Source organism: Leuciscus leuciscus (genome assembly GCF_965113295.1).
Source record: "Leuciscus leuciscus genome assembly, chromosome: 7".
Taxonomy (NCBI): Eukaryota; Metazoa; Chordata; class Actinopteri; order Cypriniformes; family Leuciscidae; genus Leuciscus; species Leuciscus leuciscus.
The window spans coordinates 34,931,585-34,952,494 of NC_138731.1; the positions used below are offsets into that span (position 1 = coordinate 34,931,585).

Here is a 20,910-nt window from a genome sequence, read left to right on the forward strand (position 1 = left end):
TCACGCTTACGTCAATTCCGCCTCGACACAGCGCATGCGCATTAAAGTTTGGAGCGCTGCTGAGAGTGTCATCGGTTGTTTTTGTTTCGATGGGCAGCTGACAATTGAGCGACTGCCCTAGTTTTTTAACGTGTCATGTTATAGACGTTGCTGGATAGCACAAAGACATTTTAAAACGTGATACCACGTCTGTTCAATGGGTGCCGTGGAAAGCACCGAGGGGGAAAGGGAACCTTTGCTGGTTCCAGCCCAGCCGGCGACAAACACCACACAGCCTGTGTTCAGCAGGGTGTATGGGAGAAGATGGTTTGTTCTCACCATGTTTTCATTGTTGGCTTTTATGCAAGGACTGGTGTGGAACACCTGGGGCCCGATCCAGATCTCAGCCAAACATGTGTTCGAGTTCTCATCGACAGATATCGCGGTGCTGGTGATGTGGGGTCCAGTGGGCTACATGCCCTGGCTGCTGTTTATTTGGTTGATGGATAAGAAAGGTGAGTTGTTTTGCTTCTTGTCTAGTGCCATGTCAGCAATATCTGTAAATACAAACAAATGATGACAGATAAATTTGGCATTATTTAGATGTATGTATGTATTGTCTTGAATCATTCCACATGAAGGTGAAGGTGTTTTAGTAAATAACCAGAGGGCTATCATAATTTAAATGTCTAATGTACACATTTATGTTTTAACAAATTTGAGATGTCTGTGCAATTGTTTATATCTCTTTTATGCATGTTGTTCACTACAGAGAGGTCTTTCAAACAATTTTATGGGTGACGTATCCAAACTATAATTTGTAATTACCTTAAACCCTTAATCAGAATTTTATACAACTGTCCTCTTTATATGTCATTGTGTTCTTTATAACAACATACATTTCTGACAAATGTGTTAAAGCCAAGTAACATTACCTTTTTGAATATTTTATACTGACTTCTATTGGTGTGGCCTGGCCAGATGTGTAACTTAAAGTACACCATTTTGGAAAAATAAAAAATGGTGCGAATTATTAGGTTTTAGGCTATACAATGCTTTATGTGGGTTAGCTGAACAGGATGCCACACATAAGGACTCATTACCTCATTTGAAATAAAGTAATAGTCATTCAAAGGTAGTAAGTCACGTGTTGGGCCACAAAACCAGTTCCCTAACATCATATGACACAAGTCATCATGTAAGCCTGGCGTCATTAGATGCATTTTTTTGTATTCATGCTTGCCATGCCAATTTAATGAAGTTGATGAAATTACAGACTTAGAAGCATTGAATGAAATGTGAAACAGACATTAAGAATATATAACAGTAAAATGGAGGTTGATTATGTCCTATCATGTTCTTCATATTGTTTGTTCATTTTTAGGAAACCTTCACATTATAGAATCTCAATTCCTTTTTCTGATAATTCATAAACTTCAAATTAGATATTTTGAGGGGAGCCCCTGTTTGCCAAGATATAGGCAAATATTGAACCTAAATTTGTTTCTGTTATTCATACAAATTAAAATGATGGATTCTACACCAAAAATCAAGTTGGTCAGGAGCCATCTGAAGGAACACTTGTAATAAACACTGAGCTCACCCAAAGATGAAAATTATAGTGATGCACCAAAATAATTTTTTCCCGAAACCAGTTTTAATTGAACCAAAAACTGAAACCGCTGAATAAATTTAGTCATTGGGTATTTCAAATCAGTATGCTGTTCAGTGCATTGTTCATTGGTGATAAACCAGTCGTAGTAAAGTAAAGCCATTTTCGATATTTCAAATGAATACATTTTACACATTGCTGCTACTCTAAGCTAGCATCATTGTTGGTCACAGTGAAGTGTGTCTACACTGCTAACACGTGTACCTTTTGTAACTTATTCATGTTGTGTGCACAAAATAGACGCTGACACAGTCAAAACTCATTGAAGAAGAGCAAATCGTTTCGGTCAATGATTTCAGCCCTCCAAAGATATTGCTGACAAAAAGCACAGAAAACCTCTAAGAACAAGAACTTAAACCATGTGTTCTGAATGATTCTGAATAAAAACACAAATGGTTTTAGAACTTCTGCAGGGAAGAAGACAACAGCTTTGATTTCAATCTTTTCCTCACACAAAGTTAGCGTATGACTTCAAATGTTATAAAAGGTTCATTCACACCATGTCGTAATTACCGCAATTACGTGATTTTAACCTGTAAAAAGCGATCATGTCCTCGTAGACCTCGTGGTTACAGCTCGTAAGATTGGAATTGTCTGAGAGCTATGACTGCTGTACCAGATTCATTTAGGCGTTGATAGTGGTGCCATAGAAACACATCATTTTGAGTATGTAAACAGTTCTGAATATAATGTCACGTTGTCATTTTGAGACAACGTTAATTTCGACATGGCGTGAATGCAGCAATAGACGTATGGTGTTTATTACATGGACGTATCCTTATATGGTAATAGTTACATAAAGATTACGTTTCACATAAAAAATATCAGTATTCTGGTTTCAAAGGACATGAAGGGGAGTAAATAATGTTGAGTGAACTGTCCCTTTAACATAAGAATCATTGTGTGAGGAATCTGTTTTTGAGCCTTGAAAATGACATTTTCGAGCCTTCCTCAAATAACACTCATGTGGTTTGCATTTGGAAAAGAGCGTTTGGTCAAACAGGACAGAAAGCTTTTGTTTTTAAAACGTCCCCACTGCCTTTCACTTTATCTTACCTGGAAATAAGGTGCATTTTCAGATATCTCAAAGACTTGATAATGTCAAACAAATGTCTTCAGCTCTCAGTTTCGCCGTGTTTACACCTCATTCATTAGCTTATACACCTAGTCTCCGGCTGGATGACTCCGACTTCCAACCAGATGGAACTGGATCAATATTCTGAATGTTCTGATCCAATCTGACTTCTGACCTATATGCTGCCTGAATCATAATCATACACTGTTCGCTCATTTGGCCAGAGGAGAACTGGCCCAGACTAAGCCATGGTTTCTCCCAAGGTTTTTTTCTCCACTCTGTCACCTGATGGAGTTTTGGTTCCTTGTCACTGTCGCCTTGGCTTTTGGCTTGCTTAGTTGGGGACATTTAATATTCAACAATATTATTGATCTACCTTACAAACTTTGTTGTATTATTTTCATGTTATCACTGTGAAGCTGCTTTGATACAATCTGTATTGTAAAAAGCGCTATATAAATAAAGGTGACTTGACTAGTCGACATTTCAGTTCGGTTTATTAACACATTAACACACGTTATTTGGTATATTTGAAAAGAAAGTGCATGTTCTTTTGTAAATATATGATGGAAAATGGTTTCAACCACATTTTCACTCTTTATCCTGAATGGGAGCATTTCACCTTCCCTTTTGTACTCAACACGAAAGCAATTGCCACAGGCTGTGAAAACCATGTCTGCCAAAAACCACAGTTCGCAGTTTCTATATTAAACTCAAAGACAGTTGTAAAGTTCATGTTTCATGAATCCAGGAAAATGCTTTTCATTATGCATCCTGGAAAAACAGTTTTGTTTTGTCACCAATAAATCATATTTAATTATTTTTGATGGTTAAAAAAAAAAACCATCAAAAATTCTCATCTTCTCTGATTTCCTAATCCTAATATCTTCAAGATAAGCCTGCATAATTTGCCAGTGTCTCGGAGATGGATCTACATTAACAACTAATCTCATCAGTTAGGCTAATTAAAGGTCCCATATTGTCAAAACTGAAATTTCCTGGCGTTTTTCATGATAACAGAGGTCTAGGGGCTATGAAACTACCACTAGTTTCAAAACAGTCAATCCACAGACAAATGCACACAGCCAGCATAAAGTAGCTGTGCCTTTTCACGAGCCGTTGTGACTTCCGTATAAATGTTATGTCAGAACTACTCAGTAACCGCCTTCAGTCCCACCCCTAACACTGCCCACTGTCAGGAAACTACATCATTGCACAGTCTTCCGAACAACAATAATAAAAGAGAACAGTGGCTAATGTTTCAATGCATCAAAACCTGATATGTCTTCTTTCCTTCTTCTCTGTCTTGTGCCAAAGGTTTGCGAGCATCTCTGCTGCTGTCAGCGTTCTTCATGGTGCTGGGCGCAGCGCTTCGAAGTGTGCCCCTCAAAGACCTGCACTACAGACGCTGGTAAGACTCACACAATAAGTTACACTATATGAAGCATCTTTTATTCAACAAAAAACTCTGCTTAGCCAAACCTGCTTTCACTATATGTTGGTTCCTCATCATCACTTGCATAATTATGCAATTCCTCATTTCCCAATGAGATCATTCATGAGAAGATCTGAGATTACTTTCCAAACATCTTGAATTTCCCAACATTGTAAGTGCTTTTATTACAATATGCACATTGTTTTGGCAGCATGAAAGGGAACATTTCCATATCTATTTTCTAAATAGATATCATCTTAATGATCTTATTGTGATCAATTCATATGTTTCATTTACTTGACCTCGTAATTTTAATCAGAATCTCATAACCTGATCTTCTGGTGAAATGACACACTTCTATCTGGTACATATGCCAGACTTGGATGGATGAAAGCAATTCCCGCCCTATATTTCACTTGGATGTATATCACAATATTTTCGTTACATCGCAACTTTAAAGGTTCTTTAGAAAATGTTGATGCTGTAGTATTTTTTTTTATGCTGTAGCGGACAATGTTGTCCTGTCTTTCTCAAGTTTTCTTTAGGTTATGGCACATTTTATTGGTCATTTGTACTTGTGTATGTGGCTGTTTGAGGTCTAAATTAGCACATCTAAATAAATAGTGTTGACAGCCTGTGTTTTATGCCTTGAATACCATTATTTATTTATTTTGGTATAATTATGGCTTTTGTGATCTAGCTGTATTTGTGTGGTTAGATGTAGCTGTCAACCGATTGTTCATTTCATCAGTTCAATACTGCTGTCTAGAAAGCAGTGTGGCCAATATATAAATACAATTTAACAATAATAAATGTATTTTTCACAATATGCCAACTTGAAATGCGCCGCCACACATAAGTGAAAGTGTGTTATTCATTGGCAAAAGTGCAGGTTACTGCTGCATGGTTGTACCACTTTAAAGATGTGACCTTTTCATTTGTTTAAATACATAGTGGTGGCACACTCTAACAGGACGACTGTGCTCTGTTTGCTTTAGATTAGGATTCTTTTACCTGTAAAATTGAATGTTCCTGTCCTCTACTGTGCTTTGTGTCCTCTTTCCATTTTCTCTCGCTCCTTATCTCTTTAAGCTTTTTCATTCACACATGGCTAACATCAGCACATAAAGAAATAACTATAGCAAACTTCTCATTGCACTTGCGAGAAAAGGAAACAAACCTTTTTTATTATTATTAGTTTTGACAAAGAGCTAACTACACTCCAATGGACATTTAAGCAAGTTTATTTAAATCACGTTGGGTGCATGTAACTTTGTTAGAATGGCTATTTAAATTTTAAAAACTGACAATACAAAACTACATTATAAGACATCAATGATCATAAATCATATTTTTTATTGAGGAATATAGAATATTATTCATTCATTGAATTTAGAGAAGTTGGGTCTGGTTGTGGACTGCTGAAAATACACTATAATGCAGATTGACACTCTCTCTTATCTGTATCTGATTTATGTTATTTCCCATTTTTATTAAAGCATCGGATAAACGTGTGTAGTTAGAAAGGACAATTTCCAAACAAGTACATTCTTTTTCAACTTAACATTATGATAATTCTTATTTTTTATGTTTGCTGATTAGTTACTTGGATGAAATAAGGCTATGTAGCTTAGTTTCACAGCTCCTACAAAACTGGAACAGATAGTGACACATTGACCTTCTCAGTTATATAATCTGAAATTGTGTATTTGCTTGATATAACAGGAAAAGCTTTTTAGGACGGTTACATGAGAGAGAGAGAAAGCAGAGGTTATGTTGATCGTTTTATATATTTATATATTGTATCACAAGCACATTTAAACACAAAGATACATTGCAAGCAGCTATTGCCTGAAGTGACTGTTAATGTAATGGCTGATTTCAACACGGGGGCACTTAATGTGTTGAGTCTATTGATTCATACAAAGTGAATTGACTCTGTCGTGTGTTATATATTTTAGATGGCCAGTACAGCTAATGATGTATTGTTTAAATACATTTACAGTTTACACCATCAGCAAAAATTAAGTAGACTGTCTTCTCTCTGTGTAATAATGATTAAATCTCACATGTAGGCTTTATTAAAATTAGCAGTTGGTAGAACTGTTAAACTGTATTTATTTTTGTCCATCCTTTTTACATTCACTTTAGACACAACTGATATCCGATATCTGTGTACATTAATCCCTGCCCTAAATAAAATGAAATATTCTGTTGGTTGTTTTATTTATAAAATTCATGGGACAGAGGTTAAGAACCAGTTTCTATGCTCCTGTTTCCACTGTGAGTTTTAGTGCGAGCTCATGTAGGCATGTCTGCCCCAAAAAACAACATTAAAAAGCTATCTTTGTGGGCAAACGTGTTGCCCTGGCCTTGTGGTGGCTTGGAATTCCAAGGGAAATCGGATATACGTGTTTAGAAGTAGGTCAGATATCCTGATGTCGGATGTGTAGATCTGATTTAAAACAACATTTGAAAGTGGCTCAGAAAGGATGCAAATTTTTTTTTTTTACATGTGTGCAACAAATTCCGATCCGTGTGTAAACAGCCTAGACCCCATAACTTGCACACTGCTTCATTTGAGAGTTAAACACTGCCTTAGTCATTAGATACGTTTGTTGCAACTATAAAAGCTGGGATTATGGAGTGCTACTGAAAGCCTCTGGTTAAGCTCAGGTCACAGACACTTAAAAGGTGTTAGGTAGGAGGCCATACACCTGCATCATGGCGTGGTGAGACTTCTGCTGTGAATTGAGCTACCACTAGGTGTCAGCACTTGCATTAATAAACTGTAAAAAGGTCTCACTAAAATGTAACCATCTTGCATATCAAGTGATCTAGCATGTGACTGATGGTAATCATTGATATGCCACACTAGAAAGATTCGTTCTGATCTGAATGTGCTGTTTTGTTTTAGAGTTCATGGTTTAAGGGTAAATTGAACAACATCAGATATCAGTTAGCTCAGTTTAGACGGCTTATATTGGAAGCATGTTTTTTTTGTTTTTTTATCAAATAGAATACATTTTGTTTAAATGAAACCAAAATCACCCACAAATGTTGTTCATTGTTTATTATTATTATTATTATTATTATATTTATATATTTTTTCTTATGTATATTTTTCTCTTTTGAATACAGTAGTTCATAATGAGTACTAATGTCAATCAGTTTGTTACTCCAACAAAGTTATCTTATGGCTTCAGAACATGGACCAGTTTTATGCTGCTTTTATGTTTTTTGTCCTTGAGACTTTGCTTGACTAATGTGATAACAATATGAACAGTGGTTGAATGCCAAAGACCAGTGTACAAATTCCTCTAAGTATATCTTTGTGTGTTCTATGGAGCAGCATGTGTTTGGAACGACAAGAAGAATAGTAAACAATGACTTCTGGGTGAACTGTTTCTTTAATCAGGCCCATTCATGGATATCTCAGATTTTTCAGTTACTTTTATTAACTTAAATCTTTATTTAGAAGCTTTGGTTTGGTCTCGGAATGACTCTGTGCTGAGAATCAATCATGATAGAAAAAAGCAAAACATTTTTATTTTTTTACAATGGCGTTTGATTACAAATGTCAATTGTTGTTCTCAAATCAACAGTGATTGTGGTCGCAGCAGATGTTTTCCAATAGGAGACACACACAAATTAAAGGCCGTATTTGGCGGCGAGGAGGAGTGACTTGGTTTGAGCCACAATGTTCCTTGCAAGCCAAACTGAACTGAAGTTTCAGGCAGTCTTTTTATTGAATACTATTTCTCTTTCCCTCTGTAGATTTAATGAAGGACATGATTATATCATGTCTTTATTGGCTGTGATTTTAAGGCTGGCAGTATGGTTTAAATCATCCCTAGTCCGTCTTTTATTCTGGACTTTTAGTTTAGTTTAGTATGACTTGAAATTTTGGCCGCACCATTATTGGTTTTGTCAGTGTAAAGCACCCCATTTATAAAACATGTTACTCAGTCACTTTCATGGAGGTTATAAAATTTGCATTCGAATCCTGTTAGCCCAGCAGTTTTGAAAGAAAGCAGAGAATACTCCCTTATATTGTTCATGCCATATCAGAATCATCTAAGGCTAAATTACCACTCCTCTGCTGCCCTTACATTTCTCTGTGCATGAGACTCATTTCACCCTTTTTATCTCTTTAATTCTAAATCAAGGTTTAGCGGGTTGTCGCCAGAAGAAATATAGACACTGATTCTCAGCAAATTTTGCTTAAGGACATCATGCTGTGACCCAACATGATATTAAAATTGTTAATCATACAAATTTCAACACAACTGGCCTTAAATCAAACATTAAAATATATTAATATTACTATGAACTCATAAGAACAATATGATAAATTGATGTGGCATGACATTTGATGTTGAAATTTTGATTCCTAGTAATAGTGTCTTTGTATTTTTTTATTGCAGTCACTCATTGATGCGGTCGGTTCAAGACAAATACTACTTTTTGCAGTAACAAGTAGTGTAACTAATTACTAATAAGATTTCAGTTAAAATATTAGTTACCATCCATAAAATAGCTTGTTACAACATTATTTTAGTTGCCTCAACCGCTACTGATTTGAAATCCAACAATCCAGTAATTCCTAGATTCATATACTTTCACAAATCATGACTCGTGCACGTGACATCACGATTGCAGCAAGATAGCTTGTAATATGGAAAAGCTTACATTCAGCGGCTGAAATATTGACATTACTTAGTTTGGATGACAAGAACGCCATTGTCAAATGCAAGTTGTTGCATACTTTACTCTGGCATTTCATGGCTTGCCCATCCACATCCCATTGATCCTGATATACATTCCCACCTATTATCAAAAAGCTTTCTAGAAAACTAAACAAGTTTCTTACGACTTGAATCGTAAGATTTTAATTGAGTTATTAAAATCGCGATAATCAAACACGGTTTGAATGATAATTACATTTTAAACGATAATACTAACCGTCAGTACATTTTATCGTGGATTATAGTGAAACCGGTAATCATCCCATCCCTAGATTATATCTCATGATGTAGCCTATGTTGTCAAAATTATTCACATAAAGTGAATAATTTTGACAACATAGGCTACATCATGAGATATAATCTAGGGATGGGATGATTACCGGTTTCACTATAATCCACGATAAAATGTACTGACGGTTAGTATTATCGTTTAAAATGTAATTATCATTCAAACCGTGTTTGATTATCGCGATTTTAATAACTCACTGTATATCCTGTCCAGCCAGCAACAGGCTGGCGCCAGCGCAGCGCACAATGTTGTTTTAATTTGAGAAGGAATGGCGGAAGGCAGATTAATGTTGTAAATCTTGCATGATCACAAAAATATGATCAAACTCAGTAAACAACAAATCAACTCTGATTTAATTTTCAATACAATTGAAAACGGAGACGCAAGACGGCAAGTTGTGTTTGAATGAAGCGAGAGAGCGCGTGCGTTGTGATACATGTACGCTGTGTTATAATGCGTTGTTATTGACGATGGTCATTTTAAGGAAGGAAATGGCACAGAACATAATCTTGCTTAAAAAAGTGCATAGAGTTGTTTGTTTTATTTTATAAATATAAAACTTGTTTAAATGTTTTTAGTGTAGCATCAGTTATTTTTGAACACTTTCTTCTCGTTTTAACAAAACCATGATAATATTGATAATCATGATAATTTTGGTCACTATTATCGTGATATGAAATGTTCATACCGTCCCATCCCTAATATAATCATATATGGGTAACAGGTGAATTATAGATACAATTAGCATCAAGCTACACATGACAATTGATGATATAAATACTACGCTACTCAACTCACTGTAAACCACCAATGATTGCTTGTAATAATCTTCCTCTGAGTCATAACAGCGATCAGGGAACTGAGAATACAAGGCGACAGCACTGAAAGCGAATATTCTCACCAGATTGCATAATTCAGTGGAAAATTAATAGAAATGATGATTTGTTCTAAAGCAATATGAGCTAAATTATTTAAATATACCCTTCTAACATTCACAAAGAGGCGCACATCTGAAATCAGAATTTTTAGGGAAACTTTTGAGGAGAGCTTTCACTTGAATTGAGGTGACCTTGAATTGTCGCTGTCAAGTTACCGTTCTGTTTGCACCAAAATCCTGTAGAACTTGATTAGATACATAGCCTTAACACATCAATAATGTTTTTTTCCTCTCCTCTAAAGGCTGATAAGCTTTAGATTGGAATTCGGTGGCCTTGATGTAGTAGACAATATCTGTAGTCATTCTTTGTTCCAGAATTCTCATTGTTTCCAACCGTAATTGACAATCGTAATGTCATAATAATGATCGGCTCAAGGTGTAGGATTTAGAATAATCTACGATCCAATTATGAGCTACGTGAGAGGTCTCACAATGATTGCAATCAATGCAAATGTAGACCACTTCTTCTTATTCAGGAAAAAAAAATCCCACAGTGCACTCTGGTCCGTTTCATTACAGGGAAGAGCACAGGCTTTAGCATGAATATAGTGTCACAGGAGCTAATGTCAGTCAAGAAGCATGCTATAGGAATGCATAAACACCTTTCTGCAGAATCAGATGTCAACATGCTTGAACAAAAGAGGGAAAAATAGTCGAGGGAGCTTTCACACAATATTTGATTGGGGATTGAGGAGAGCATTGCATGATCAATGACTTAGTTTAAACCAAATCTTTTGTGGACTGTAAGGTTCAAGAGCCTATAAAGGGCTGTTTAAATGTTGTATATGATGTGTTCTGGCCAAACCAAATGCGATTGTGAGCTGGTTTTAAAGTATACTATCAATTCTCCACATCTTTAGGTTTTTTTTTACCGTCCCTCAGACACTCTTTCACAAGCCGTAGTGAAGAACTTCACATCTTCATGAACACAAGAATAGACCTTTTTTTGTTCAGTTTGACAATTGCTTGGGAGAAACTAGAAAAAAAACTTGACACAAGAAACCTTTTCATCTTTATGACAGTGATTACCATGAAGGTAAAAGAACATCTCGGTCTGGTTTTGTGTGCGTCTGGGCTGTAGAAAATGGAAAAGTGTTTTAGTCACTCTCCATCTTCGTCAATGCTGAAGATCTATTCTGGAGACAAGCACTGCAGTGTTTACTCAGGCAGTTAGGCTATCACAAGTCACCCCACTGGGATTCAGTCATTCTGTCTCACAGATAAAGCTCTTTTGTTTCCCCTGCTATCAAACCTCAACTCTGATAGACATGGAGGAGTGCAGTAATTTGTGTTTAGAAACCAACTAAACTCAGGTGATTGCATTTGTAACCGTTTTTTAATGTAAATGGTTAATAGTTACATGTTTTCTCAGACATTTGTCTGACTTGCATTGATTTGAGCAAGGAAACTAGCTATATAGAAAAAAAAATATCATAGATGCTTGATGGGCCTTTTTTGACTTGGGCCAGGAAACAACCGCCCAGAAAACCCTAGCTACTGCATAGAAACATCCTACAAATTCTCAGATCACTTAATCAACACATAGCAATGCCCTGGAAATCCAGCATTGTGCAATATAGCATTGTGACTGTGACTTTTATAGGAAAAAGCACACCCATATTTTCTTTATTTGTTTTAAATTGTAAAAAATATATTGTACTCATTGTGTCTTTTTTCTTCTTCAAATCTACAGGTTGATTCATGGTGGTCAACTTTTAAATGGTTTAGCTGGTCCTACCATTATGAGTGCCGGCCCTCTCCTGTCTACTACTTGGTTTGCTCCTGATCAGAGGGCTACAGCCACCGCTATTGCATCACTTATTGGCTACCTGGGGTCAGCCTGCTCCTTTCTGATTGGTCCATTAGCTGTCCCTGCACCCAATGACACTGAGAAATTGGGAAGCACAAGTACCATCTACTGGACCCAAAACCACATAGGAGACAGGATACAGTTTGTTCTTTATGCAGGTACAGTGCATTCAGCAGTTTGTTCGTTACACAGGTACGGCGTTGTCAGCTGACAATCCAGCAACAGCATTCATTCTGAATCAATATTAAATTATTTTAAGCATTTGCCAAACAGAAAAGCAATCACAAGAAAGCCATCCATTGGCTCTCCAAATACCACAATCAAGCGTCTTAATGTAGTTTGCGTTCACCTCGCCATAAAGATTGCCTAGCATTGTTCTGCTTAACTGATTCAGAAAATTAAAACATTTAGAGAGAGAGAGAGAGCTAGAGAGAGATACATTTTACCAATAATAGATTGATACTTTGTGTCTGTTGAAAGATGTTGCCTTCGTACACAAAAAAGACATTGATTTGCTGGTAGTTTAGAGGTCATTGTGACACTTACTGCAACATTGGGCATAAAAGATGCAGCCACATGCACTGGATTTTGACACACTCCTTGAAGAAGAAAAACTCTTAAGATTCTGTGCTGCATGCTGAGTCGAATGATTCCCAATTTATAGATAACGGCCATTTTGTGTGTTGGCCATTTCGAATTTTGTCATAAAATTCTATATTTTACAAATGCATTGGCGTATTTTTACGAAATTTGGTAAGTGTCATCGGCACCATGCCCTGAAGGTACTGAAAAAGTTGAGTAGCGCCACCTTGTGGTAAAAAATTATGATATTTAAAAAAAATGCTAATAGCTTGATTAATTTTGCCTATTGAAATGAAATTGGTCTTCATAGATTCTTTAGGTCATGCCGAGAACATATGCCAAATTTGCCATTGTCTGCCGAACTTCCTGTCCACCATTGTTTTTTTCTTTAAAAACCTACTTTTTTTAAGCTCCTCTTAGACAGTTTGTCTGATTTTCACCAAATTCGAGTTGGAACATCTTCAGCCCATGCTGGCATAATGTTTTAGATTTCGTGTCGTTAGACGAAATTGTTTTTGTGTACCGCATCAACAAATTTGATGGCATATTGCCAAACTGCATCTGAGGCTGTTTTTTATATTGACATCAGCATTTATGTGTGTAATTGTCACCCAAAACTGACCACACCAGATCAGTTTGGTATCAGCAAAACCTATTGGCCAAAAGTAATATGTAATAATGGCACATTACAAATTATTGTATGGCTTTTCAACCATTTTGCATAATATCATCTCCAAATGTCTTTACTCATTTTTGCAGTTGGTCTGATGCTCCATGCCTTGATTTTTAGCCTCTGTGGTGCTTGGCCCCTAAATTGCTGCTTGCAACTATATTTTCTTGTTATTAATCACATTTAAAAATACTAATATTAATGTTTTTGTGGAAACTATGAAGCATTTATTTTATTGTTTTAATTCTTTGATAAATAGAAAAGCTTTTATTTGAAATAGAAATCTTTTGCAACATTATAAATGTTTTTTCTGTCACTCTTGATCAAATTAATGTGTCTTTGCTGAATAAACGTATACATTTATTTCATAAAATCTTACTCCCCCCCCCCCCCCCCCCAAACTTAACAAAATAGTAGTGTATATCTTAAAGCTGCCGTCGGCAAGTCTGGCAGATTGGGTCGATTAGCCAAAATGTTGAATGTTTACAACTCTCATGCCCCTCCCCACTACCAGCGAGCACCCTCCCATCGAGGTCGTGCTCGTCAGTGCGTCACTGTGCGTGTGTACCTGATTTTCTGTGAACGCGTCCGTCTCTTCAGCATCTATCAACACCATGGACTCGGTGGTAGGCTGCCCTGGCTAATCTATCCATAGATAATAATAACCGAGGAATTGGAAGCTTGTTAGTAGATTTTCTCTCCGCCATCACGCTTCATGCAATCTCCAGGCGAACTTCAGGCGTGGCGTGTGCATGTGATATTAACGTGCGTGAGTGAGGGGGGATCTGTGGCGTGTGCACGACCTGTGATTGACAGTCAGATCTCACACCCCCCTGCGCTGATTGAACCTGATGAAGCGGGAGCGCTGGATTTTTGCAAAACAAATAACACGCTCCAGGTGGAGTTAGAAGCTCGGTTTTTTTTCTAAAACCACCTTATTTATGTTTTTTCTGTCGGATTATAGTGTCAATTTCACTGAATATGATCAAAAAAATGTTGCCGACGGCAGCTTTAATATTACTGTGATGTTAAATTTGCTTGATAAATCTGTACTTTATGACAGAACGAACAGATTTATAGAAACGATACTGTAGAAATTAACTAGCTGAATAAAAGTGGGATCTGTCCAAGGAAACTGCACTTATTTTATCATGTCGACAGCGCCCAGGAGGACACAAAATTTAGGAACTCAACCTGAATCCTATGCTGGCAGAGACAGTGCATCTGGTTTTGCAATACTGTGTGCCAACAGGTTTTTTCTTGGCTACAGCAGTGCCAATACTGAACTTGGTCACACCGTCACAAATTCCAGCCCTGGATAAGCTCGTTGGAAAGAAGGAGCTTTTCGTGGACTAGGGTTAATGAGCTGATCAGTTGTTTCATTGTGCATTTCCTCCCTCTACAGAATTGTAATAAATCTGCTAGACTCATGGTTAACTCTAGATTAATGTGAGCCATCTAATGACCGTTAATGATGTTGGTTTGGATGCTACTCTCTCTCTCTCTCTCATTAATTTGAATTTAGTATCTGAAAATTGCACTGAAATGCCAGACGCGTTAAGCTCTTGTTCTAATTACCAGAGATAGATTAAGTCTGAATCCGTAAAATCTTTGAGAGATTTGATGTTGACACTGTGGCCGCATGGTAAATGTTGTGTGTTTTTGTGAACTTGCAGAGTTTGGGATGATTGCAGCACTTTTCGTGGCTGTGCTGTTCTACTTCCCGTCTAGGCCGCCCATCCCTCCTAGCGTGGCAGCGGCTAGCCAACGTCTCAGCTACAGGAGCAGCATCTGCAGGCTGCTGAGGTATAATGCTGATCCTTCTTGACTAGACTGATTCAACTGTTTTGAAGAGAGAATTGTTAAAGAATGGAGGTTTGGAAGTAGGAATTGTTCAACCGAAAAAAGTCTTCTACACTTAACAAACTGCACAAACTTAATTGGTTCTTGTGTCTGTCGCATCACCTTAGGTTAAAATGCAGATGCACTGAAAACAGTATATTGGTAATTTTTTTTGAATAATAACTTTGATCTGTTTCACACAGAGCAGGTTTAGAAAGGTTCGAATACACTAATGTTTAAACGTTTGGGATTGGTAAGATATTTAATGTATTTAAAAAGAAGTCTCTTATGCTCACTAGGGCTGCATTTATAATGTCTTTAGCATTTTTTTATTATAATTTTTTACAAAATAAATGTAATTGTATTCCTATCAATGAAAAAAGCAGCAATTTTCAGCAGCCATTACTTATGTCACATGTTTCATCAGATATCATTCTAATATGCTGATTTGGTGCTCAAGAAACGTTTCTTAACACAGTTACACGATGCTGCTTAAAATTGTTGTGGAAACTTTGATAAATAGGAAGTTCAAAAGAACAACAAATAACAATTTTTATAACTATGTAAGTCTTTACTGTCACTTGTGATCAATTTACTGCATCCTTGCTAAATAAAAGAATGAATATATTTCAGGAAAAAAAACTCCCTGATCCCAAACTTTTGAATGGTACTGTATATTTCACAAATCAGCGGCTTGAATCACTAAATGTACTATGGAAAAGAGCAACTGGGCAATATTCTGCAAAAAATCTGCTTTTGTGTTCTTCTCAGGATGAACCATCAGTCTGATCAATCCAGCTGATTCGCAATGGCATAATTAAGAATTAATTGATGATAATAATAATAATATATTTTATTTATAATGCGCTTTTCTAAAACCCCAAGCGCTACAGACAGTAAAAGCAAATCAAATACATATAAAAAAAATTAAAAAAAAGATAATAATTTAGGGTGAACTGGCCCTTTAAAAATCCAAATGAAAATATTGTATTTGAAAAGACCTAAATACAATATTTACTGTATTTGAAAATGGATTTAGAGCATGAATATCAGTGTTCCTCATTGCCATTCAAAAGAGATTTTGCACTGGGTATATCTGCATATGGACATAAAAATGGACATCTGTTATTTTATGCCTTTTGTAACTTCCACATACTGTCTCCCTGATCTCAGCAAGGTCTTTGAAATGTTACTATTGCTTTTACAAAAGAGAATCTTAATGAACAGGGTCTTGTCACTCACCATATGCTGCAGTTGTCATTTAATACACATCAAAGACAAGATCCTCTCCCTGCAGATTAATTACCAAGCCTTATGATGTCACATTCTGACCATCCTTAATTAATAGAACATCTTAATCTGTACATTTAGAAACCCAGTGAAAGCCCATCAAGGCCAGTGTGACCACAGTGGCATTTTTACAGCTAGTCAGAACCCTCTTGATGTAGTCTCACCCGCAATGCCTGGGGAGGTTGATATTCATAGATCAGAGGAAGCCATCCCTGCTTTGAATGTGTTCTCACACCAACACTAGAGAAATTGGCTGAAATGTGTGGACTGGAAAGAACTGTTGAACTTCCACTTTTGCAGTGAGTCTGCAGTTCGACCCCCTCCGAGGAACGCCAGAACTTTCCCACTCACAAAGAGAAGAACAAACATGAATGGACGGAGACTGTAATGCTGTCTGGAGTCCCTCCGATAGGCAGAGTTCCAGTAGCCGTTTCACATTTGTATCTGAATGAAGCAGCAGATTGGTAGAGCTTTGTAGAACAGCTAGTCTATAGGGACAGTTCATTGGATACAGACCATGATTGTATTTCACCCTCGTTTCTGAACTCCTAAGTCCCTGGCTCACCTGACTTGGTAAAGCTTCAACGTTTTTAAGCCTGATTTGTTTGTTGCGGAGAGCATCATTATTTCATTCTTCTTTCACGAGAATCATTATCCAGCATTTGATTACTGCGCTAACTGTGATGATAGAATTGTATTAGTATTTATGAAATGTGTGTTAAAAATGACCATGTCTTGCAAAATCCTCATCTTGGGGTATTAAATCCCAACAGGGCCTGCCAAGGACAAATAGCACTTAGCTGATGATCCTTCTGGCTTGATGGCTCCCCCAAATCTGTCAAAGAATGGAAAGCAAGGCTTTCTCATCATATCCCATAAGCTAAATAAGCTCTTGGTGGGGGAAAAAAAACTGCATAGATATCGATCTCTCCCAGCTGTGAGGTTAATGAAGGGGGTACTGTTGGGAGAAAGGGTTCTCCATCAACACCTTTTTCTGCCATTGCCTTCTTCAAGGCTACCGTAAGACACTGAAAGCATGCTTTGATTTCTCCTCACACTTTCCTTTTAATGTTAATGGACGTTGATGGTAGAACTTTCTTCACATCCAACAATTCATACCTGGAGGTAATTATGAGTAGCATGACATGCAAATCGAATTTTCTACAAGCAACTACGTGTGCATTCATTTGATAGGCAATTCATTTTTTAACTTATAATTTAATCTGCATCCTCCTGGTCACTTTTTTATAATAAAGCGTATTTTTTATAGCAGATTTTCTCTTTAAAAAGCCTTTATAAAGAATCTCACATACTTAAAATCTCAATAGATAGCACCTTTATAGGAACCATTATCCAGTGTTTGATTACTGCGGTAAAATTGATGATAGAATAGTATTAGTGTTGATGTGTTGGTGTTAAAAATAGCTGTGTCTTGCAAAATCTTCATTTTGCGGTATTAGATCCCAACAGAGCTGGCAAAGGACAAATGACACCTAGCTAATGATCCTTCTGGCTTGATGGCTTCCCAAATCTAGGGCAGGAGGAGGATGGTGCAATCAGACTTTTTTTTTCAATCAAACTAACTGTGAAAACAGCCTTAGAGACTCAAATACTAAGAACCAAACTGCAACAAGTAAATTCCATAATGCACACCGCTTCAAAAGATAAACAAAGCATCTTTGGAGAGCCCTCATGATTGGTTCCAGATGCTTTGTTGTTTTATGGGGGGAACATTTCCTCTCGGGTAAGTCGGGGAGACACTGTTTGAGACACTTGAGGGAAAATAGGTAGAGAAGCGAGTAAGAAGGACCGGTGATTGTAATTGGGTTGGGAGTGATTGGAGACCTGCCAGAAGGAACACATAAAGGCAGATTACACAAAGGGATTCTCGACCTGTTTCAGTCTTGACTACAGCAATCCTGTGACTGGATAGATGCTCATAAAAATGCTAATACATGAAGAAAAAGCATCCCTCATAAGCAAGGGATTTTTGTATCAGGGCAGGATTACCACAAAATTGACAGTACACTAAACCATGCACTGTGCTTGTATTAATGCTTAGAGCAACTTTGTTGTTGCTTAGCTTCAAGAAGGATTTGTTGGCATGTAATACTTGTTAGCGAGTCTTATAGATACTGCTATGAAAGAGTAAAGTATTTCAGCTGTGCCCTACAGATATATGATTTATTAAAAACATGCAGATACTGATTTTATGCATAGCTTTGCCCAGTGGGTCAGTTAGATTTAATTAGATGTTTAAAACAATTCCTACTTGGCAAAACTCTTAATATCAAGGTATATTACCTTAAGCAAGCTGTCTGTTAACATTGCATATTCTCAGTGGCATTTTTTCAGTTTCTGCAGGACCTCAATAATTTAAAAATAACCTCTATATTTTTTATAGGTTTTTTTATTTAATCAATTCATTATCATGTCATATTCATTAAAGTAGTCAGTGTTACTCTGACTAAAATGGCAATTGGATTAGCATGTAAATTTCAAGTTAATTTTGTGCAGATGAAAGTTGTATTATTATGTTGACTCAAATGTGCACTGCAGTGTCCTCTTAAGAATCACATTCAGTTGAGAAAGCTAAATCAATGTAAGACAGAGCACCGCTTATGGGCATGTCTTTATTCTAGCATTTTGCTGGCCTGATATCTGCTTCTGCTATCAGTTCAGTCTATTTCCCGTATTAAGGAGATTTTTATCTCTCTGTCACTGGGCAAGGTAGGATAAATGTTTGGTGACAGGCTGGAAGGCATAGGAAGGAAACTCTACAATCTGTTTGAGATGCAAAAGCTTTGATGTTCAGTTTCATGACAGTTCTGAAAGATCTGTTGCGCTTTCAAAAATGTGCGTCGTACACAGTCAAAATACAGCCTAGTATCTTAAAGTGCTTTCATAGTGTTCTATTTCTAAAAGTTTTCTTCAGTCTACATCTTTGCTTTTTTTTTTCCAGCAACATGCGTTTCCTGATGATAGCGCTCGCCTACTCCGTGCCCACAGGGGTTGTTGCCGGCTGGGCCGGCGTGTTGGACATGATTTTAACACCTGTTCAAGTCAGCCAGGTAAGACATATTCCATGCTCCATGCTGGGCTCATTTAGATGTTACATTATTTCCTGGAAAAAAAGTATTGCAAATATACAAAGACCTGTTTATTTTTGGCTGTTTCCATGTGTGTCTATGGTGGGTCATTGCTGCCACATACATTTAATTTTTTCCAATCAATTATGCCGTAATAACGAGATGTTGTCATTTAAACTATATTTCTCATACAAGATGTTATGTTGTTAAGACAATACATTTTCTTGTAATAACAAGATGCTATGTCATTAAAACTCAATTTTTGTATGCTTTTCCTGTTATAACGAGATAATATCGTTAAAATGACATATTTTGTACGTGACGTGATAACGTGGGAATCACAGTCCGCATATTTTTCATATTTTTATTCATATCATACTTTATCACAGTCCGCATATTGTCACATCCGGCTTCGGTTTGTAGTGTAATCGAATTTCCTCCTGCATTATTGTCAATGGTCGGTTGCCAATTTTGAAAAGAAAATCATACTAAACTGGCTGAACTTAAAGGTATAGCGGAGGATGTTTTACTTCCTGGTGGGTAGTCTAAACTATTGGTCCTCCTAATTGTCAATCATTCTGGTGAATCAATCAAACTTTTCAAAAAGTGGAGAGGGCGGGTCTTATCTAAAATTTGGAAAGATCCTCCGCTATACCTTTAACAATAAAAATCAGCATTTCAAATGGTTTAATTAGCCTTACATGATAACCTACCATGTGTGGGTAATTTCCATTTTAATGTGCAATGTTTTGTGAACGAGGCGTTAGCCGGCACTGCCGATGTTGCCACAGTCATGAGATAAACAAGGATCTGCACACTGCTCAAGTTACTTCCAGAGGAATAATTGGAATACACTCTATTTAAATGTAAATGTTAGTGTTATGGTTTTTATTTGATCGTTTAAGATGATCAAACCAGTTATTTTTGAATAATCGACTCTGGGCTGGAAACATTTCTTTATTTGAACGACTTCAGTTTTAACACTTGACGATTTTATCGGAAACTAAAGTCAGAGAATGAAAGCAATCTGAACATTTATTATTGTTTAATTTGTACAGTCTTTACTCATAATTAATGTTTTATTGAACGCATAACCTGAATGAATAATGCTGTGTCATGTGATATGTTTGAATTCAATTCTTGCATTTCTTTAATAAAAAAAGATGGTCAGACTCTGAAATATTGTGCACAAATATACAGTAGGCTTGTGTGCGGCCCTTTAAATAATGAAATATGTGTCGGAAATAAAATAAAATAAAATAAATCTTTTTCATCACACCCGACTAATGTTTATAAACTGGTTTATGTGTTTCGATTAAGTATCTGTGATAAACTGAACATCAATAAATCACAACAATCCCATGCTATGGGCACTGCCATTGATGCAGGCTACAGCGCAAGTTATTTTATCTCATAACAGGAAAAGCATATATCGTTATCTCATGAAAACATATTGTTTTAACGACATAGCATCTAGTTATTACGAGAAAAT

The 20,910-nt window shown here is 36.7% G+C and overlaps 1 protein-coding gene across 1 annotated transcript in view; it reads left to right on the forward strand.

Annotated features, from left to right (window-relative positions):
* The first annotated feature begins 58 nt into the window (after positions 1 to 58).
* slc49a4 (solute carrier family 49 member 4) overlaps positions 59 to 20,910 on the forward strand; it is a 45,321-nt gene continuing 24,469 nt past the window's right edge. The window contains exons 1-5 of the mRNA XM_082175960.1: positions 59 to 494; positions 4,044 to 4,137; positions 11,829 to 12,103; positions 14,874 to 15,003; positions 19,292 to 19,400. Coding sequence (XP_082032086.1) covers positions 197 to 494; positions 4,044 to 4,137; positions 11,829 to 12,103; positions 14,874 to 15,003; positions 19,292 to 19,400 — 906 coding nt within the window. The 5' untranslated portion in view covers positions 59 to 196. The remainder of the gene's footprint in view (positions 495 to 4,043; positions 4,138 to 11,828; positions 12,104 to 14,873; positions 15,004 to 19,291; positions 19,401 to 20,910) is intronic.